The 15,082-nt window shown below is 37.4% G+C and overlaps 1 protein-coding gene across 1 annotated transcript in view; it reads right to left on the minus strand.

Moving 5' to 3' along the window:
* The window catches only part of LOC135781328 (cytoplasmic dynein 1 intermediate chain 1), a 70,846-nt gene extending 56,344 nt beyond the window's left edge, over positions 1–14,502 (minus strand). Inside the window, exons 1-6 of the mRNA XM_065291750.1 lie at positions 14,242–14,502; positions 13,205–13,318; positions 12,972–13,086; positions 11,609–11,696; positions 9,184–9,243; positions 8,736–8,851 (exon numbers count right to left, since the gene is read on the minus strand). Of these exons, the coding sequence (XP_065147822.1) occupies positions 8,736–8,851; positions 9,184–9,243; positions 11,609–11,696; positions 12,972–13,086; positions 13,205–13,312 (487 nt within the window). The 5' untranslated portion in view covers positions 13,313–13,318; positions 14,242–14,502. The remainder of the gene's footprint in view (positions 1–8,735; positions 8,852–9,183; positions 9,244–11,608; positions 11,697–12,971; positions 13,087–13,204; positions 13,319–14,241) is intronic.
* Positions 14,503–15,082: the final 580 nt, after the last annotated feature.

Genomic DNA, 15,082 nt, shown 5'->3' on the forward strand with positions numbered 1-15,082 from the left:
TCATAAAGCATAATCCAGACGTCTCATTCAGTGTCTATTATGTCCATGTGCTAAGAGTGCCCCCTTATGTCCTCTGTAGTATATAACTACAACAACACATTTAAAAAAGCTTTAATACTGACCTATTTCATAACACTGTAGGCTGTTTATTTTTTCTGATTGTAATAATTGTAAGCAAATAATTATAAGATTTATTTCATATTTATTAAAATACACCATAATATAATCTTTTCCTACCAAAATATTTGTGTTATCATTATTATTTGAGTTTTAATAGTACAATATATAAATATTACTAATATTTAACACAATTTTTGTTTAAGCTTTAATTTCATTCTTATATTAAAATAAATATATTTTGGTAGGTAGTTTTATCATTTTATATGTTTTATTATTAATAGAGTTTTACCTTTTTTAAATATTTAAAGTGTTTAACTAAACAAAATGTTTGTTTTTGTTAAAAGTTTCACAGCAAAATCACCAGTGTTAAATCTACACTGCTGGAGTTTGTATGGGAAACACCAGGGGTCTCATTTATAAAACTGTGCATAGGATCCTTACTAAAAGTCTGTGTACGCACAAAAGCCAAAAACGGCATAAGCCAAAAAATATTAAGACTTATAAAACAAAGCAATGTTCCTTTTATAAATCACAGATCACCTGCAAGTGTGCGGACATGAATCATCCTCAGATCCCACCCTTCAAGCCCTTTCTCCTGTCAAGTTTGTATTTTAATAGATGACATCCTTTGCGTGGGAACTGGCATACACACCTTTCCAGACCCGTTTTGTGCGTACGCACGCTTTATAAATGAAGCCCCAGGTCTAGTGTTTCCCATATAAACTCCAGCAGTGTTGATTTAACACTGGTGATTTTGCGGTGTTGGTTAAGAAATTTTCTGCAAAATCTAAAAGTTGATATGCATGGTAAAAACTTTCCCAAGTACAGGAGAAATCATTTATTTGAAAAGATTCTGAGCTTATTCCCATACTAACATGCATAGACAACTAAGACACTGACGTACATTGAAATACAAACCAGTGGCCCTCGGGAATAGCAATCCAGGGACCACCATAGAGGCTCCTGGGGAACACGGGACCTCAAAATTTGTGGCAAATGGAAAAGGTTTAACCGTTTAAAGAAACGAAACTGTATCCCATCTGATGTTCAACACACATCAGATGGCAAATATTATTACAGTGACTCCGTGGACAGGGGCCGATTTTTGCCTGAGATGCATTTCACGTATCTTATTATATGGTGGAAAGAGAAGAAAATTGTAATCATATGGATCCACATTGGCACGGTGCACCTACCGTGAAAGACACTGTATTGTCTGATAACAATTTTTGTCTCCGTGTTTTCACTGGCATTCTGCCCTGATCCAGACCATTTGGGAATTTGGCCTTTTTGGGCTTGAAACCAGATTCAGACGACGGCTATAAATTCACTCGTAACCATTTTCAGCAGACATACATTTTCTTCTAATGCCACCAATTAATTCTGACATCGCAGATCAAAAGAGAGTAAATGTAACAGTGTCTAAATGTGACATGACGGCCTATGTTCCCTAGTAGAGAGATGGATGGAGAGAACAAACCTCTGTCGTTTGAGAGGGAATTTTGGCTAACCTTTAGTTTTGGGAACGCTGACACCCAGAGATTTTCTTTTGTATAAGAGAACTAAAACAACATGCCTGCATCAAGCGCTTCCATATGTGGCCGGTACACCCGGATCGACCCAGACGATTAAGGGCGAGCTCGCCGGTGCCAAATGGTGAGGCTACAGTTAAAGCTTCTACTATAAGCAACACTGAGGGAACTGCTATAGTATAATCCCATTAAGCAGCCTTCAATGTGAATTTGACTTCTGCAAAGAGATTCTGTTTAAAAAATAATCATTATAATGTCAATTAGCCTGATTGTTAATTTTCATAGCTGTGTCATCAAACATTATGATTATGTCGACGCTTGAGATATTCTGTGGTCAAGCGCTGACCCGAAACTAGTTAATTAATTGAGTCAATATGCTTGGCTGGGATCAATTGGCGTTTACGCAGTAGATCTCAACGGCTTGGTTACGCCGCTTTCTGTAATGTCTTTCAGATTAGCAGTTAGTTAGAACTCGGATTGCTTGCAATTAGGAACCATTATAGGACCACCACAAGTTTACCAAAAAAAGTGACTGTAAAATAGTGAATCACCACATCCCACTGGAGACCCCAAGAGCTAATGGCCCTGAAAAATTCCAGAATAAGGAGCCGCATACACACTCACGCACACACAAGCGTATGTATATAAAGGGAGAAAATGAGGATCGAGGGAGAGATTGTGAAAAACAAAGAACAACATAATTTCCATGACCTTCTGAACCTTTGGTTTCCAGGACAGGGGTTACCAAGTGCGGTAATGAAATTATCACTTCACCAAGAAAGCACGCCTGCAACCACGTTCTGCGGTTCTGACCCCGATCTTGCACACGGGTCTTTGCGTGGCTTCTTCTCCCATTTTAACCGTAATGCTGAAACAATTCTTATCTACTGATGGAAATTAGCCTGCAAAAGTCGTTTCAGTGCTCTGACCCACCCAGATATCCAAAATCTGGCCACGTTTCATTAAAAGAGTCACTTATTCCTATGCTACGCTATGTGATATTTCTGAATAGAGCCCTGCCCTGAACTCAAAGCATTACCATCAGCCATTAGTTTCTCTTCTCAATTCTGAGGGACTCGAATGCCTTACTTTTAAACTGTTTTTACAGCCTGTCGGATCAAACATCCAATCACTGGCTTCGTGCCACTGGCAGATGACATATTTCAAGGGGTCATTTTCTTAAAAAACACACACGGGGCGAAACATTACACCAACAATGACAAAAGCAGGAGCAAAGTACATCACTTAAAAGCTGACCTTCCCAGAATGCCCTAGTGAACTGTTCATTGGATGAGACATGCCTCTGCAATGTTGTCCTCTCCCAGCAACCTTAAAGAATCACAAGCCCGTTCTTTCATACGAATTATGTCGCTGAGAGCGCACTGGAGCCTTAAATTTGGCAATGAGTGATCGGTTGGTAATTTGATTGAATAAAGGACAATGCACACTTAGCAGGGAAAGATCTCGGAGCGAACGACGCGCAAGAACCTGGACACATATCACACTAGGCACATTCACTGGAGCAAAGCTGAGCCGGAAACGAAGAGTTCATTGGATTAAACGTTCCTAAACAGAGTCACACGCATTTAGATTGATGTGAGACAGGGGTCAGGAGTTCAGATGGGTCACAACCCTTGGATGACCAGGATTGCTGAGTCCTGAGATTTCATTCTGCACACATCACAATAATGTCATTTTAAGGTCTTTTGCCTCTGATGGTGAGATGTGGAAAGCTTTAAAATTTTAGGCATTCACTCCTGCCAGCCTTTCACAGACCACTAGTGAATATCATTAAGAAAGCATACTGTATCTAGCATGGGATCTGATACTGCTGCAAACACATGGGCTATCAACTGTTTTTTTTGCTGAACCTATACGTGACTTGAGCTGCATGGAGGGATGAATTGGGGTCAACAAAACATCACAACCGGCCCATGAAGAAAAGTTCTCTTCAGATCCATCAGGGAACTCTCTGGCCAGAGGCATCAAACACACGTCAGAGAAAAAAGCAAAGCCAATCCTGAATTAATATCACAATGACAATAGAGCAATCCTGCTTAACACTACCATGAGCATATAAAACACTAAGAAATGATACTACTTTACATCATGCAAAACACATCATTTACATGATCATGAAATGGATCGGACATGGTTTAGAATAATTCGGGACTAGGCCTTAGTTATATTAGGATATTTAAGTAGTTTTTTACAAACAAACATTACAAAAAACAATACTGGTGTGCATCTTGAGACAAAACAATGGCATTGATATATGTTAAGATATTTCAGGGCAAAGTGTTTTAAAATTAGGGCAGCTTAAACATTCATTTTAGTCTGGGACTAGTATAAGCCCTGTCCGGGAAACCGCCCCTCAATGTTATTTAATGTTATGAAACTTTGACTTATTACTTTGACATATTATCAGCAGAACTGAAATAAAAGACTGAATAAAAAATAACACGCATTTCAAAATACTAAAGTATGTACTGTTTTTGAGGAAACTCTCTATACATAGGCTATTACACATACTTTATCCACCTTTAAATGGTAACAATTCAACCTTTCTTCTTTCAAAAACTGTATTTATTTAAGCCCACAATTATTTGTGACATGACTATCTGTGAAATTCAGGCAATAGTCTCATAATCTAAATTTTAAGATTAGGAGCATCAAAGTTTCAATTGAGTTTACATTGATTTCAATATTTGACATGATCCTACGCTGTAAAAAATGTGTTGGTTCAACTTAAAAAAAAAAACTCAAAAAAGTGTTTAAGCTTCTTTAAAATGTTGAGTTAATTCAACTTAAAAATATTAGTTAATTTAAAACAGTTGTTGAGTCAACTAAAAAATTGTATATTGAATAAACTCAAAATATTACAGAGCTGCAATTTCATTGCAAAAAAAACTCTACTATTTTGTGTATTTACAATATAAATATTTTGGGTATAATACAATGTGTTTGCGGGGTTCATGGTTAACACACACCGTATTGTAGCTCCAGATATCCCTGTCTTCCTGAAACGCATTTTTATAAAACTCATTGATTTGAAAAGCACTGTGTCCCTGACTGGCCAATCTATACATACCTCTGACGTCAGCTGGAAATGTGATGCTCCTTACCATGTTTGAAAGATTCAGTCACAATGTAGAGCTAACAGGAGTTAACTTATAGCCTATGAGTCCGAAGTGGGAGGAATTATGATAATGTCGGTCTTGTCCAAGTTAACAGGCCTAGGAAGTAAACTGTTGCCTGCAATCGTGTGTTTGTTGTAGTCCAAAAAAAGAGATTAATGTGGGAGACGATAACTCGCGTCATCGTTTACTTTGGGGTTTGTTCCTTTTGTATATGGTTAATGTACTAATACACACCTACACACCAAAGAAAATGTAAAACTGTGAATCAGACCATAGGTGCTCTTTCAGGCAGCACAAACATTTACTTTTTAAGTTGAACCAACAACTCTTTTAGTGTACTCAGTCAATATTAAAGATATCAAGGTTATATTTTTCACAAAATGTTCTTTAGATTATGAAGGAGGATTTTTAAAGAAAACGATAAATAACAAAAAAACTTGGTCTTCTCAGACCAGGTCACATTAATTCATTTAATTTTTACAAGTTTTGCATTGTCTACATTAACAGACGATGAAAGTTTTAGAAAAATCCTGAAACTTAAAAAAAAATGAATGCCTCATTAATGATGAATAATGAAATTATAATGAAGACATCTTATGTCCAGAGAATACTTTAAAAACCCTTGAATTCCTAAAATGGTGAGGATTATTAATGCTGCATGAATAGTCCAATTACTTTCATGGAGAAAGTCAGTTAAACAGCCAAGGACCTCACAAACTCATGCCCAAACCCATAAGGACCAGACAAGTCCTTCAAAGAAAATCAGCTACCCTCTGACAAAATCAGAAGAACGTTGAACTTATTTCATCCAACTACACAAATAAAATCTATTATTTCCTAATATGAAATGTATAGTGGAATAATACTTTATCTAGGACAGTCTAAAACATATTTAAAAGTGCTCATAATTCAAGTGTAATCAAAGAGCAACAATGCTGGCTGCTGTCTGGTACAAGGGTCTCCCCAGGCACTGCTAGTCTAAATAATACAGTCTCAATGGACTAACACCTGGCCGGGTCCTGAATCCCCCCAGCTGAGGGAGAGAGGCGAGGGTCAGAGAGGAGAAAAGAAAAAACTGAAAAAGGCGTCTGTTTAGTTTCACAAATCAGTGGACGAAACCTCTGAACCGGCCTGAATAAACACAGAATACAAGATGTAGCAGGTGGTGGAAGGACCTATTAAAACTTTCTGTGTTCTTTCCGAAATGAGAGGTCCCGCCAGGCCAGGGTCTCCCCCGGACAGACAACCTGCACCCACAGACAGCTGTGAGCCCAACCTGCATCTGTTCTGGGAGAGAAGATGGGATGGGGGCGGGGCCTGTCAGATAGGAAAAAACAAATAAACTGTACAGAGTGTGATCGCTAAGGGCAACGGCCAATCAAAGGCTTGTCAGCGGTTGCACTTGCTGAATAAATGACCGGCCTTGACAGGAAATTCCACCAGCAATTTTAATTCTGATCAGGCTTCAAGGAAGTGGAAAGAATAAAAACACATCAGTTATAATGACAGGAAGTTTCCAATCACATGGCAAGCAGCTGTTAGGCAGCACCGGGATCAAGAAGCCATGAGAAGATGATGAAGATACTGGTGCGAAATGCAGACGAGAAAGACAAACTCAGGTTTTAGGTGCGTCACTTTTTTGGTTTAAAACTCAAATCAGAGTCAAAAACTGAAAATGGAAGCAACATTTCATATCACGACTACCAGGCATGTTATGCGAATACCTACGAGCGCTTGTAAGGGGGTCCCATCCATATGGAGATGTTTAGGGTGGTTTTCAAACCATCTGCATTTTATACCACGCTTGGCTCGCAAGTCTGGAGGATGCAATCAAATTAGCCGAGCTCTATGTGAGCTTCGTTTTAACAAGGCCATAAATTTCGAAATGTAATTGAAATGTGATGCTTTAAATATGATTGGCTTCAGACGTACAGTATGATTCAAGCATAAGCTGAAAACAGGGCACTTTAGAAAACACTTGCGGAAGTGGGTGGCTTAGGGCTCACTGCTGTGTCGAGTTAACGAATGTAGATGCCAAGAAGCCTTTGTGGTAGGAACCACACTCAAACTAATAAGAAAAAATATCCTGACATTATTCTTTTACAAACAAGCAAAAGTGGCTTTGATTAAGCACTTTCACATTTTATAAATCAATCAACTCAAGGGGTTTTATTAATTTTGCTTCGTTCTGGATGAGGTATATTTAACTTTTTAACTGTTTCAATAAAGATGGCCCAAGGCCGCTGCATTATGTGATGTCATAATCTTGTGTTTATTGATCATTTACATTCATTTTTATCATTGCATGCTTTTCTTTTGCAAAACACAACTACATTTTTTGTAACACTTTACAATAAGGTTGTATTTGTTTACATTAGTAATGCATTAGCTTACATGAACTAACAATGAATAATACTTCTACAGCATTTATTCATCTTAGTTCATGTTAATTTCTGCAATTACTAATACATTTATGAAATCAAGCTTCATAACTTTTAACTTTAGTTAATGCACCATGAACTATTGAATAACTGTATTGACATTAACTCACATTAAACAAAAATTAATACATGCTAAAAAACAATATTGTTCATGTTAGTTAATGCATTTATTGATGTTTACTAATACAACCTTATTGTAAAGTGTTACCATATTTTTTATATTACATATGAACATTTAGATATACATAAACTATATACATATGTAACTACAGTACCATTCCAACATTTAAAAACTGAAATGTTTCTCAATTAAAAATCTTTTAATATAAAGGTGTATTTAAAAATATAATATAATTGTGCCAACATATACATTTTTATTAATTAGAAAATAAAAATTTTATGAAAAAAATTTTTTTTTTAGAAATGGATGATGAATTGGACCACACAATTAAGAAAAAGCAGTCAATAATAACCCATAATAGAAAATTCTTCAATATTGTTTAAACGATGAGACTCAAAAAGCTGCTTAATAAAATGACACACGATTTTGCAAATACTACGGCAAACTAGCGCCAACCAGGTCTGCCAAAACATCCTATTTAGCTCTCACTTTAAGCAGTTAATCGCTTTTTACACATAGATTTAGATGACATCAGAAAGCGATCTATAAACATTTCATCCATGACACCCAGCTCATACACCTGGATGATAGCGGACCTAACAATCTCAGCAGCAAACAGGTAGCCCTCCACAGAGAAGCAGGCAAAGCTCCAAGTGATGTCCTGATGATAGAAGCCATCTTGAATTACTCGTCTGCATCCACTTAAAGCCCGACTCAATGCAGTTACTGTTCTGCCATTTCAAGCAGAGCCACTGATGGGCAGGCATCTCTTTTCAAAAAAGCCGCCCCCCTTCCCGCTCCCCTCTCAGGAAATGGAGGCCGCGGCTGGTCAAATGAATCTTAATCTGTGCAGGTTGGAAGCTCTTCAACAGAACCATTCGCTCAGGATGACAGCGCACCTGACAGTGATGAAAATCAAAGCCATTCTCCGGCAGCCAGGTTTAATTTCCTAGCTTGTTCTAAGTTGTTTTACCGTGAAATCAGAAATTGTCTATTTTGATTGAATATAGATAAAATGACATAATCAAATAAGTTATCGTAGATCTTAACAGTGACTGGCAAGGCGAGTAAGTGCGGGGTTTTTTTACAATAAATCATCCTACATAATGTAAATATAACCTTGATATCTTTATTATTGACTGAGAAAGCCATGTCGAAGATTGAATTAAATGTGAAATCAATAATTGAAACTTTTATGCTCCTAATGTAATAGTGAGATTATAGGTCTCGATTTCACAAACACAAGTACCTTTTACAGTAATAAACATCTTTTATCAATAAAAAGTATAATGAAATTACACTGTTCTACTGGCAAGCTGCACTTTTACCACGCTCCCCTAACACTTCTTCAGAGTCTAGTTTGTATACTGTAGGTTTGTACCTTCAGACTGATGGGCTGCAAGAGGAGTCTGAGTCTCTTTACAGTAAGACACCACCTCTCTGGGCAAAAAGTCCACTTGAGTTATCTTAGATGGCCCCAACCTGTGCGTTCGACGCCTAGGGAGAGAGAAATGCAGTCTACGATCATCCTGCAACCTTACACGCGCATTAAAATACAAAAACAATGACAAATCGTCACTTGCATATCAAAGTGGCAAATTCAATATACTATGCATTATTCAAATCCATGAACATACTGTATGTTTGGATGACCCACAGCTGACTGCTAGACCTAATGTTTAAAGCATTATTCTCACTACATGGCATGTGCATCAATCACTGTCACATACAGCCCTAAGCAAACAGCTGGAGAATGAGCGGCTGAAAGCACTTGAACCTGACAAACTTAAAAGGAACCAAAATGAGAGAGAGAGAGAAAGTGGGGATACCCGAGTTCAGAGTCGGACTGCAGCTGGAGAACAGAAGGGTCGGTGTCCCACTGCAGGGTCCTGATGTGGGTGCAGTCGGGTGTCACATAGGTCACATGAGGGAGAAAACATGCAAGATTAACATCAGAGGAACAAAACTATCATACACGTATAAAAATTATACACATACACATAGTACAAGCCACATACAAGTCAGGATAACTGATAAAGTTAAACATTTGATTTTTACCTTTTTGGAATACATTCAGCTGATACCCGGGTCTGGCATTATCACTTTTAGCACAGCTTAGCATAATGCATTGAATCTGATTAGACCATTAGCATCGCGCTTAAAAATAACCAAAGAGTTTTGATATTTTTCCTATTTAAAACTTGACTCTTCTGTAGTTACATCATGTACTAAGACCGACAGAAAATTCAAAGTTGTGATTTTCTAGGCAGATATGGCTAGGAACTATACTCTCATTCTGGCGTAATAATCTAGGACTTTGCTGCCGTAACATCAGTCAAGTTTTAAATAGGAAAAATATCGAAACTCTTTAGTTTTTTTAGCGTGATGCTAATGGTCTAATCAAATTTAATGGATTATGCTAAGTTCTGCTAAAAGTGGTACCACCAGACCCGGAGATCGACTGAATGGATTCCAAAACTGTAAAAATCAAATGTTTAACTCTAGGGGAGCTGGAAAATAAGTATATTTTCAAAAACAAGTGGAGTGTCCCTTTAAAAACACACAAAACTTCTTATTTTTAACTTCTCACATGTAGTATATATTTAACACAGAGAGTGAACAATATTTCATGCATGTTTTCAGTATAGCCAGAATATAGCACATTTATATTCTGCATTTGCTATATAAAGTATAAAGGCCTGCATCCTCTTATATGACTCACAAAACCTTTGCTTAAAGCGTCACAGTGACACGTCTTATTAATCCTATAGGAACAAGTTGTAAAAGGATGTATTGACCTTGTAAACTTTTTTTCTTAACCTTCAACGTAAGTCACAAACATGCCTATTAAACTTACACACAGCCAGAGGGGTAGCATGTCAAACTGACACTCTGTTTTACCAGGGATGACATTTAAAAAAAACGCATTGTCATTCATCGTCGTTGCAAATGGCTCCAATTTAACCATGCAAAAGGAATTGTTGAAGTCAAGTCTCGAGGTAACAGCGGGCATCAAGCGGGCACACCGGGGGGAATGAGCTAAACGGCTCGGCTTTTTTCAGCTGCCAATGAGATGCAGCGTGCGTTGATGGTAATAGCAGAGCGTACGCGCTCCCTTCAAGGGCCTGGTTGATATTCTGGGAACGTTTTTGAGTGGATACGTACCTGTCGTTGTGCGTATCTGTTTTGTGCTTACTAATGCCACCGACCGCTGACCTGAGAGAGGACAAAAGTCGTAGATGGAGATAGATACTATTTTATGCGTCACGCAGGTGCTAGGTCAGAACAAATACAACTCGTAAAATCCCAATTACACTTCAAGACTAAACTGAAATTTGTTGCCACGGTGTGGCAATGCTAATGCACGACTGTGGTGATGATGAAGTGATTAATATGTGCTGGTGATCTGTGTCTTTAGTCCAGGGGCTGTGAGCTGAGACCCCTGCAGCGAGCGCTGACAGGGACAAACGTTTGTGCATGTCATGTGTCAAACGTGCCGTGCGTTTGCATTATGCAGGTTTAATTACAGGCCTGCATGGCAGCCGCATCAGCCTTCCACTTTCTGCTTGACTGCAGCTATCTGTCTATATTTCAGAGAAAGAAACATGAGTCTGTTAACAACCTTCACTGCCATCAGATACACTCCTGGTTGTTTTTTCCTTTTAAATGCTCCTGTACGTAAGTTATGCTAAGGTCATGGGTTCAATTTCCACAGTACTGACCTACTAGGTAACTTTGGATGCAAAATGCATACATCTATGTTAATAATGAAGTTTGGTATGGAAAAACATGACAAAAACAAACCCTCTGTTTCACTTGCAGCTAAATTAGGTTGATTGACAGGTGAAGTGATGCCAGGTTAGAAGGGGAAAAATAAAAAATAAAAGAATTTGATTCTTACCTATATCTGGTGATCCCATATGAAAAACATACACAAAAAAAGATTTGTGTCAGTTACACTTGCATGTCAAAATAAATGCATACTGTTTAAAATATCAACAAAGCCTTTTGATACATGATGGTAAGCACACAGCTGACGATACTAATTGACTTCCTAAGTAGGAAAAACAATATAATGGAAGTACCATCAACTGTGTGCTTACCATCATCTAATCAAAAAATCTTTTTTGTTTTAAAACAACATGAGGGTGAGTAAATGATGAAAGGATTTGCCTTTTAGGGTGAACTACCACTTTAAATACAGTGAAATCATGTATGATTAATGCATAATGCATATTTAAGGTAGTTGAATACCTTCCAGCTGCTGCCGCATCCACTGAGTCCTGGCTGCCTGCTTCACTGGGTGTGCTCATAGACTTTGATGGGGACATTGGTGTTGGGACTATAAAAAAGGTGAAAAGGCAATCAATATGAAATATAGTTTATATAATTGCACGTAAATTTTAAAAAGCTTTATATTGCACTGCGTATGGATTATGAACAATTCAATTTCATAAACGTCACGCAAGTATGTATCCTAATTTTTGTAATAAAGACAGCTCTCCACTAGATGGCAATGATAGTACACAGAGTTTCCCAAAATGTGTCAAGACTTTCTGTTCTAGATAGTATTCATAGTTACAATTGGTACTTCCCTAATTGTGGTATGTTAGGGAAATACACAAAATGTCTGTTTAGCAAACAAAAGTCGTTTCTGCTATGCATTAGTATATTCTAGGCCTGACAAAAATCATAATTGCTTATTTTTCACATGGATATTGTAATTGCGATTATTATGATTGCCGATTTGTAGACTTTACATTGAAGTTTTTAAATGTTTTATAAATTTTTGTAAAGAAGCTGCATGGTAAATTCTAAAAGTCCAAAACTAAATAATAAAATGTAAATCACAAATAATTATCGGAGTTATGTTGCACATAAAAAAATCCAAAACGAACTTGTCAATTTTAAAATCTTGGATTCACCACTGTATTTGGTGCCCAAACATACTACCCGTAATTTTTAATCCTTATTAGTTTTTCGATTAATTGCCCAGCTCTAGTATGTCCCATATGTTTTGGTATGCACTGAAATCTGTATATACTTTCCCGTAGTGAAAAGAGTACATATTTTAACCACATAGCATAAGTAGACAGGACATAGCATAAATGTACAGTATAAACAATAAGCCAAAATTGACATTCTTTTGTTTACAAATGTATGCCATGCAGGGTCTTTGTCCAGGACCCACTGCTGTGTACATAACATAACAGTACTAATAGTGTTTTTCTTACAAATCTGGATATTTGCAGCGCAGACCCACAAATTGAAAAGATTTATTCTGCTGGATAGTTTTTGGAAATAACATTAGTCAAAACTATTTTGACAAGACGAGTAATGGGGGAGGTACAGTATGGTAAGAAAGGATAAAACACAAAACACAACAGACGAATAAATGACTGGGAATAGCCCACAGAAAAAGAGGTTTGGATGACGTCCCAGTCATGAAGCATTACTGTAGACCTACTGAAACTCAAACCCAAAATATTACACAGACTGGTTTTGGCAACATTAAAAAGACCATTTTTTAATGCATTTTGGAGGCAGGCATTGTTGAATGAGATGGATGTGGTACAGATGGATATTTGAATCCGGTCCAGAAGTCTCTGTACTGTACCTAATGAAGGTTCGGGTGAGATTCCAATACTCTGGAGAAGGGCCTCGGTCTCTCTCCGCTTGCGGTCCAAATCTGAATCCTCAGGAGCAACTTCTGCTTTCTGTTGTGTCTCTGACTGTTTATGTGTGCAGACACAAACATACATTGGTAGAAATTTATGATATAGTCTAAGCTCATTCTGAATAAAATGCTGTTCATTGGTCCGAGTAACTCTCACTGAAATGTCATCCCACCTCTTTTTTCTTTCTTTCTTCCTCTTTCCTCTTCTTCTCCTCTCTGATCTGAGCAAGGCGCTGTTTTTTGCGCTCAAGTTCGGCTTTTAAGTCACTTTTATCGGCCATTGTGTCCTGTGGAAGCAGAAATTATTATTAAACTCTTTAATAACATTGATTGTAAAATGGCTGCCTACCAAACAGACTATTGTTACTATTTGGGGGTCGATGACTTTACATATTCGATTGTTATCAGAAGATAAATTACATGAAATACATAAATTACATGACTTTAAGAGGGATCCTAACACAAAGAACCCATTAGATTTGTTTCTTTACTATGGGTATTGCAGTCCCACCCCTATACCCACCCCAATCCAAATTTTGTGAGGTTGATCAAAACAAAAAGGGCACCCTGGACATAATCAAAAATGTAATAAAAGTCTCCTATAAATAAATAAAAAATTGAAATCAACACAAAAAAAATCTGTATTAAATCGGAAAATTGTGAAGGTTTTATAAACCACCGCAAATAGCATACATTGTTGTTAATCCAGTCTGTGAAAAATTATTGTATTTTTATGCAAGCTTGTTGGTCCAGAAACACGTTCTGTGGGCAATAAATCACATGATGCTCTCGTTTCATGACCCAATTTGATTACAGTGAATTACGGGAAACCTCGATTTAAAGTTCAGTTTTATTTCACAGATGCTACAAAACAAATGATGCTAGCAGTTTGCTATTGCTACCAAGCTTCATACGACGCTGCGCAGACCGATCAGCATCAAAGTACCGCGAGACCGATTTGAAACTGAATTTTCGAAACCCTCTCGCGGTACATTGATGTCATAATGCGAAAGTTCAGCGCAGTGCCATCTGAAAACTGGAACACACCTACTGGTACCAAGAGTATGACGTCACACTCCATAAGCGATTATGAAGTCATCGAGCATTATGAATGAAAAACGCCACATAATTACAATAAAATGCACCTATAAAAATTCACAGTTATGTAACAATGACAAAATAAGCATCTGGTGTGCATGACACTACCTACCTGCTCCCCGTGTGGATGCTGTCCACTGCAAATATGCTGTATCACTGCTGCTGTTCACAGTCCGCTTTAATATTCCCCTCGCATTAAAACATGTTTAATGCGATAATTCAGAAATGCAGTTGAGCAGTTGGCAAACCCAATCAAGCTGTATTTAATGATACTGGTCTACATTTTTCAGAAATTACAGATGCTCAATGACCGCCTTGCACCTCTGAGTTGAAACTGATCCTACCAGTGGGTGCTTCCAATGGCTGTAAATATAAAAAATGAATTAATCTGTAACAACAGTGCCATCTAGTGGTTAATATAGATATGATTTATACATAAAAACTGTGGGACCAATGTTAGGATTTTTCTGTGGTGACTGTCACTTTCTAAATGTATCTTTCAGTCTGTACATAACATAAGCCCATAAATATGCAAAGGACGAATAACCATTTACAATTCACTGACGGTTGGCGACATTTTAACGAAATTGTCCTTACTGGATCATGCAAATCAGTTCAGCCCAATATATTTTTTACCCTACAGCAGTTTCTCAACTAGAGGAGCATGAGACCCGCTAGGGGGCCTCAACAGACTTTAAAGGAAGGCTCAAGGTGACTAAAATTATTTTTAAAAAGACCAAACAATCATTAAATAAGCTTTAACAGTTACAAAGCCAACTAAAATCAAGAGATGTCTCTGTGTTTGGATAGTTTATACATTTATACTGTATTTTAACTGTATAGTCTACAGTTTTTATAAATATTTAAGTTAAATTATTGGGTAGGGTCTTAAAGTCAAAAATGTTCAGATCCACTGACCTACAACTATATAAAAGTTTAACATCCAACCTGTA

Source organism: Paramisgurnus dabryanus, chromosome 19 (assembly GCF_030506205.2).
Source record: "Paramisgurnus dabryanus chromosome 19, PD_genome_1.1, whole genome shotgun sequence".
Taxonomy (NCBI): Eukaryota; Metazoa; Chordata; class Actinopteri; order Cypriniformes; family Cobitidae; genus Paramisgurnus; species Paramisgurnus dabryanus.